General features: G+C 36.5%; 1 protein-coding gene across 1 annotated transcript in view; it reads right to left on the minus strand.

The window, feature by feature from the left end:
* The window catches only part of nesd (nessun dorma), an 87,267-nt gene extending 79,828 nt beyond the window's left edge, over positions 1-7,439 (minus strand). The window contains exons 1-6 of the mRNA XM_070114903.1: positions 7,310-7,439; positions 6,950-7,109; positions 3,441-3,565; positions 2,234-2,382; positions 458-571; positions 199-293 (exon numbers count right to left, since the gene is read on the minus strand). Of these exons, the coding sequence (XP_069971004.1) occupies positions 199-293; positions 458-571; positions 2,234-2,382; positions 3,441-3,565; positions 6,950-7,101 (635 nt within the window). The 5' untranslated portion in view covers positions 7,102-7,109; positions 7,310-7,439. The remainder of the gene's footprint in view (positions 1-198; positions 294-457; positions 572-2,233; positions 2,383-3,440; positions 3,566-6,949; positions 7,110-7,309) is intronic.
* Between the last annotated feature and the right edge of the window lie 466 nt (positions 7,440-7,905).

Consider the following 7,905-nt stretch of genomic DNA (forward strand, 5'->3'; position numbering starts at 1 on the left):
GAAAAAAATCACTCGCACACACACACACTCACTCGCACACACACTCTCTCACCCCCCCACACCCCCACACCCCCACACAAAAACACCCCCCCCCCCCCACACACACACTCTCTCTCTGTCTCTCTCTCTCTCTGTCTCTCTCTCTCCCTCTCTCTCTCTCTCTCTCTCTCTCTCTCTCTCTCTCTCTCTCTCTCTTACCTGACTTGTTCCACCACTTCAGTTGTTGTATTGATATCAATCAAACCATTCTCTTGATCAGCTATTGGATACAACTGCATCAATGGTATACTCATCTGTAGAAATAATGTTTACAAACTAAGAACAATTTTGATACCAAAAACCAAAATTTATGATACATGTTATTGAGAAAGTAATGATGAAAAGACTGAAATCAAATCATATACATTTTTGGAGAGATACAAACAAATAAATATATCTTATCACATTATCTACATACCACATTTCCCTTTGCTTGTTTGATTAATTGTTCGTCATGTTCATTACCAGGAATCTTAACTGGGTCAAGAATTGTGACCTCTGCCAGTAGTTTTTCATGGCTTACATTTACAACCTGCAAACAATGAGGGATATGGAAACTAAATTTCAGGAACCTAGAAGAATCTGTAAGAGAAAGAAAAAAGCAGCCACCTCTTTTTTGCCAAATGATTTCTATTAAACTTTACAATTTCCTTTATACGTGTTTTTAGTCAATTCTATCATTTCTCTGTATGAAAGCCTATTAGAGAAGCATCAACAGATAGAGAGGCTAAGGACCTTGCTTTAAGATGAATGACATACCACTTCTCTCTTTTTATAGTTTGACAAGATAACCCACTATACTTAAATTAGGTTCCTAAGACAAAACACGAATTTGACTTATTCTGCCCCTTTACATGTTTTTAACTTATAGGCTTGAGGTGCATTTACTGTCCACTGTAATTTCTTGTAAATTTTGTTGCATACAGATGACTCTACAAGTGCTCAATGACCATGGAGTCAATTAGTAGACACAATGTGTCCTCAACCACATTTCCCCATTCCTTGAAGTTGAAAAAGCAACTGTAAATATTGATCCTGTTATCATCATCATTGACATTTCAATTATTTTTACTGATAGCAATAATCAAAATGAAAAATCTGTCTGAAAATAAAGAAAAAAGGGTTAACATATAAGATCTGGTATGACTACGAGTTGATGTGACAAGGCACTTGTAAATATAATCAACAATCTAAAATCACAATGGACATGGCATATTTATCATGCCAGCCATACTAAAAACCTTTAAAACTACTCAAGACTGCACATAAGCAGAATTTATGTGACCTGCTAAGTGTTCTTTTGTGGTCCATAAGCATAAGAAATCTCATATATGAATTGTGCAGAATAGATCCATATCTATAACAAATTAGAATTCCATCAACTTTATACTCAGTTACATTTAATTCAAAAGCCTCCTCACAATTACAAATTAGCAATGAGTAAGCAGTAGACTACCATATTTCCGAGTACAATTTGCTATGGCTAAATGTACAGTAGTTTCAAAACACACAAACTCTCTTAAGAACTGAACATTCAATTCAAACTGAAAATTTCTTGCACATCATCAAGAAATGATAGTAAAAATCATAAGACCCAAAAATGTGGATGATCCCAAAACAACATTACTTGTCACTTTTTCCAAGATATTCTTATATTTTTTTTTTCTAATTTAGTATTTGCAGCACTACTTGACGTTTTTTTTATGTATCTGGTTCTGCAAATAGGTATTTTACTCTACTATATAGCCAAACCTCCACAAACCATTTTCACTCATATCCTCACACAAAAGTATTCTGAACATTTGTATACAAATTATTTGACTTAAAAAAGTGAAACAGAATATTCAAGCTAAATTAACTATATAAAAAATATAATAACCCATACCATACAACTGATTTTCTGGATGCATATAAGAAAATCTCATGTAATTTTGCATACAAAAATAACTGCAGCCCTACCTACCACAAAACACATTAATCACTGACTGTCACACACACAAATGCATGTGTACATACACACATAGACAGACATAAATACATATATGTACTAATTTTTTGAAGTACTCCCAACCTTAAGAAAAAAAAATCCTTTTTTCCAACATCCTTGCTTCTAATAATACCAAAAGAAATTAAAATATATAAGAGAATAAGAAAAAGAGAGATGAAAGACATATAAAGAAAAATATATTCTTACATCCACTAGGATATCAGCACAGTGATATAAGTTCAGGAAAGAGTTTGACTGTCTGGCTGAAACAGACCAAATTGCTTGCCATCCAGCTGGTTCTATACTTCCTTCAACATAATGTACTAAAACTCTCTCCACTCTATCTGCAGGTGCCCCTGAAAGATAAATATTAATTTTATGAAAAAATAATGATTTGCATCATAGTTATGCACAGTTATGAAGATAATTAATGAATGTTCTAAGTAAATGCATTATCTATATGAAAAGCAATTAATAAAAATTGAGCAAAATAATCCTGTGCCCAATATGACAGAATTAATATACAAGGAAACAAACTCATTGGAGAATGTTCTTGACCAGGGTGTACTTCCACAAAAACTGTAACTCATATTTATCATCAGAGTAAAGGGAAATAGGACAAGGAAAAAGTTAACGATAAAATAAAAAGAAACTTAAATTATGAAAAAAAGAATATTACACTTATAACACAGTTACTATAATTAAGGGAAAAATCAAGTTTGGGTTATTGTTACAGAGAACGAGACACCCTCCCAGAGACTAAATTGAAAAAAATTTATGTTTTTCTGCTGGAAATCCAATTATTTCATCAATTTTCGGCATTGTTTCTTCAACAAATGAATCGTTCAGGAGATCAAGTACCATTTCTCCATCAACAATTTTGATTTATTAGTTCCGTTAGCAGGAGAGGGCATGATGTATATCAGCCAAATTATGGGGTAAAACAGGCTTAAATATGAATAAAGATCAAAAATGCATAAAACTAGCACAATAAATGCTTAAAATCGGCCAATGAAACCCTACGGACGTAACCATCATCTTTGAAATTCTATGGGATGACACGCCAGAAAAAAAAAAAAATCTACAGGAACCCAACCCACTATTTAGCAAAACTCTACGGGAATTCACATGTTCTAAACCCCCCCCAAAAAAGTACTGACCAATAAACCAACCTAATATATCAATATAAATTGCCATGACTAAGTGTGCCCTTCTGGCACTGCCTGAGGAGAGGGTTGATGGGGGGGGGGAAACTCCCCAACACCCCCCGGGACACATTCTCTCCACCTCGGTAAGCACAGCATGATAGAGCTGCATTCACAGGGTAAAATAATAAACCAAATACCTTTATATCCGGAAACATCAAACTTCCATTGCTTCTTTAAACCGTCAGGATTGCTTCGATTTTAATCACCTTTTTCGTCATTTGGAGCTCTCGATGGGCCCAGATATAAAAGTGGGATGGTTACATAACACTGGAAACGCAACATTTCCCACCAGCATTTTGCCTTGAAATGAGCGCGTGCCATGGTGTGTGATCTGGTTACAGGAGCAAGAAAATGTGAAACACTCGATGCCCACAATACTATGAGGGTATAGATAAATATCAAAATATGCAAACGAAGCATAACATTAATAAAAGACTTTAAAGGCATAAATGTGTTGTCATCAGCCAGAAGCAGTGACACACTAATTATGCTATCATTAATGCATTTAATTGGTAAAATGTAACCCTTGATTAGTTATGATAATATAAAATTCTAAGGGAACAAAACTACAAAATAGAGTTTGTTGGTAGTAAGGCTGTAGTTGTAGAAGTTGTGTTTATGTTAGAGGTGAAGTACTTGTGGACAATCTTAATGGCTACTTTAACTCAAGGTAAGGGCCAAAATACCAAGTCGCCTTCTCAAACTGCCACCTCAGCATCCATACAACCGAACAGTCAGTTCAGGTTGAAGCATCATTGAGTGAAGGTGAATCGGTGTTGACTCTTGGAACTCATTTGAAGAAAACAGTGAGATTAGCCGTTAACATTAGTATAACTGATCAGAGATTAACTCTAGTATCAGCATGAAATTAGCTGTAGATTTCAGTTCATCTTTTCCACGAAGTTAGTGGACGGCGAGCCTAGGAACTACAGTCAAATTGTAAGCATTATTACTTAATAAATTTGTAAGTTCTTTGGTAATTGTTGAAGACCGCGACGCACCCTCGCAGAGACTAAGTCGAAAAAAAATGTTTTTCTGCATGAAATCCTATGATTTCATCGATTTTCGGCGTTGTTTCTTTTGCGAATGAATCGTTCAGGAGATCGAGTACCATTTCTCCATCGACGATCTTGATTTGATAGTCCCGTTAGCAGGGGAGGGCATGAAGTATATCAGGGAAATTACGGGGTAAAACAAGCTTAAATAAGAAGAATAACGATCAAAAATGCGTAAAACTAGCACAAAAAGCGCTTAAAATCGGCCAATGAAACTCTACGGATGTAACCGCCATCTTTGAAAGTTTACGGACTTACGCGAAATAAATCAAAAAATCTACGGGAACCCAACCCACATTTCGGCAAAAATCTACGGGAATTCACACGTTCCAACCCACAAAAACGTATTGACCAATAAACCAACCAACCTAATATATCAATATAAATTGCCGTGACTAGGCGTGCCCTTCGGGCACTGCCCGAGGGGAGGGTTGATGGGGGGCAAGCCCCCCAACACCCCCCAGGACACATTCTCTCCACCACGGTATGTACGGCAAGACAGAGCTGCATTCACACCGTAAAATAATAAACCAAATACCTTTATATCCGATAACGTGAAACTTTCGTTTCTTTGTACTGTTGGGATTGCTTCGATTTTAATCACCTTTTTCGTCCTTTGGAGCTCTTGATGGGCTCAGATATAAAACTGGGATGGTTACTGAAGTCGAATTATTCTTCGATGCCACTGTAAAGGTCTTAAAAAAGAACCCAGAATCAACACAACACTGGAAACGCAACATTTCTCACCGGCTTTCAATCTCGAAATGAGCGGGTTGGTGAGCTGTCAACCTGTGGCTGGCGCAAGAAAGTGTGAAACACTCGATGCGCAGGATTCGATATGAGGGTATAGATAACTATAAAAATATGCAATTGAAGTATAATAACATTACTAAAAGGCTTTAATGGTATAAATGCGTACCAGATAATTAGCCAAATATCGTTTTGACAAGCGCGTAATGATACACGGACTAGTTCGCGAACGCAAAAATGCGTTCGTGGGTCAGTGTCGTGTTTTTCCTCGCAAGGTAAACAAGCTCATCGACTTTGAATTTGAAAGGCGGCCGCGCGTTATATTTTCGTCATTTAGCGGTGACTATAAGGCCGGTGCATCTTAAACTATACGCTATCCCCTTCTATTTTTCCCGCTCTATAAGATGGCGGTGTCCATTTTCCTCTATCTACGCGCGTCGCGGTCTTCAACCTCTACCAGTTCTTTTTGTACACCATTTTGTCATTCCTACATAACAGGACTCTGAACCAAGGAGGGAACCACACCACAGAGACACTAGATGGGTTAAACACAGTGGCAGTTGAAACAAAAAGAAACAACACATACTATTGAAATCACTTGAAGTACATCGACACGAGAAATACATTATCTGTTAAATAAGAACCCATGAGTCTTGAAGAATAATGATATATATGAGTGAATATATCAATGATAATTCATTTTAAGGTTTCCAGAAATAGTGAATGATGAGGAAGAATGATGCCATAATGACCAAAAATAATATTGAATCTATCTGATATAACCTGTGATTAAATTACAAGAGTAATGTAATAACAAAGATTTATGTTGGGGTTAACAATGACCCCTATAGCAGTGTAACAGGAGACACAGATAATTAGCCAAATATTGTTTTGATAAGTGTGTAGTAATACACGAAGTAGTTTGACATCGAGATAATGCGTTCATCGGTCATTGTTGTGTTTTTCTTCGCAAGATAAACAAGCTGATGGACTTTGAATTTAAAAGACAAGCGCGCGTTATATATTCGTCATTTAGCAATGACTATAGGGCCACTGCAGCTTAAACTATGTTCTATCCCACTCTATTGCTTCTGCTCTATAACATGGCGGTGTCCATTTATATCTATCTACTCACGTCAATGTCTGTAACCCCTACCAAAGTTTGGAAATCAACTAGGAAGAAAGCTAAATTTAGAAAAAGAATATTTGAAGGAAAACACATGGTGCTCATCCTTGTGTTAAAAGATAATGAAAAAAGTTCTGGCATTGCCACTATGCTTTATATTCAAAGGTGATGGCCAGTCCCACTCTCATTTTGCAAACACCTTGTGATATGGGCCTTTCCTGAGTGGTGTGGCATTCTCTACCTTACTCGAGCTAATTTCCAATTTTCTCCTCTACTGAACTGTATATCTTCCATGCTGCCTTGTAGGGTATGCCTCTCTTCTATCTATTCCCTAGACAGGAGGGCAAGCTACCCGTGTACCCCTCTTTATTGGCTCTTTGTACCAACTCATACAAAACAGACATTAAGACTTTTGACTGTGTGAGGGTGTTGTGGACAGTCTCTAAGCCGTGATATGGTGCACATATTTTTGTCATTTAGCAGTTCATATAAGGTCACTGCAGCTCTACCTATATTGTTATTTACTATAATTTCTTGTGCTCTATAAGATGGCTGTGTCCATTTCCCCATATCTCTCTGAATCGCTCTTGGTAATTCATACCAAATATGCATGAATTATATATTGCTATGAATATCTGCAAGCTGTACATTGCTTGAATATATGCAGTATAGGCCTTTGTTTGCAAGCCATCTGGTAAAGTAGCAGCAGTAGCCAATGCATTGGCTACTGCATTACTAGTAAAATAGTAACAATTAACTATAAAAGATCCTTCCCTAAACCCACCTTGTAAAATACATGTCAATTCTGATATGATCATCTGGCATCCAGGTCGCTGTAAATACCTCTGGAGTCTCTGTTTCCTCTCTATCAGTTACTTCTGCACTTCCTTCAGTTTTAGTCAAAACACACACCTGCTCTGGGTTTGTATCTTCCATGCTGTCTCCTTTCAGAAATATACTTATGATTTATATGAACCTGAACACCTGATTTCACTCTGAAAAAAAGTTTTAATACAACAGGACTGCTTGTTTATTAAACATTTGAAATAACTTCTAATTTATGTAGGACTTAGAGTAAATAACTGGTTGTAATTTAGTATATTTTTATATATGTATTAACGTCTAATTTTCAAGTTGAACTTACTACTTAAAAACTAGCAATTGGTATTTTCATTTTTGTTGGCCTTACATCCGAACACCACTTCAAAACAAATACCTCATTATTCACAAATTACAGAACATGCTATGTGTTTATGCATAACGAGGAGGAAATCACAACATTTACTTGTCAAACCAGGCGATTAAAAGGGAAACAGATGGTTTCTATCACAGATATTTGCAAATCAAAATCAAAGTGCGAGCCAACTGCCAAAGATCATCAAAGAAAGATAGGAAAGAGACGGCTTTGCGACGTGATATTCGTAACCAAAAACGAGTGAAAAAAGTTTATCAGCAGTAAAATAGATGGCTTTGCCAACGCGCTTCACTGTCGCAGACGACGCGCGAAATTTAACACCTGTTTTCTTGTCACAATGACAAGTGGATATCCACGTGTCATATGCAACAGCAGCAAAAAATCTCACCCAAAAATATCTACCAAAAAAGCGGATATATGGTATTCCTTTTCAATACACGAAATTTTCTGACATAAAACTTGAAAGTTATTAATGTTTCATGGTTGACATCAGTGATCATTTATACATAGTCTAACATAAAGTAGGCCGTGAAGTTTGTAACTTT

Source organism: Penaeus vannamei, chromosome 36, assembly GCF_042767895.1.
Source record: "Penaeus vannamei isolate JL-2024 chromosome 36, ASM4276789v1, whole genome shotgun sequence".
NCBI lineage: Eukaryota > Metazoa > Arthropoda > Malacostraca > Decapoda > Penaeidae > Penaeus > Penaeus vannamei.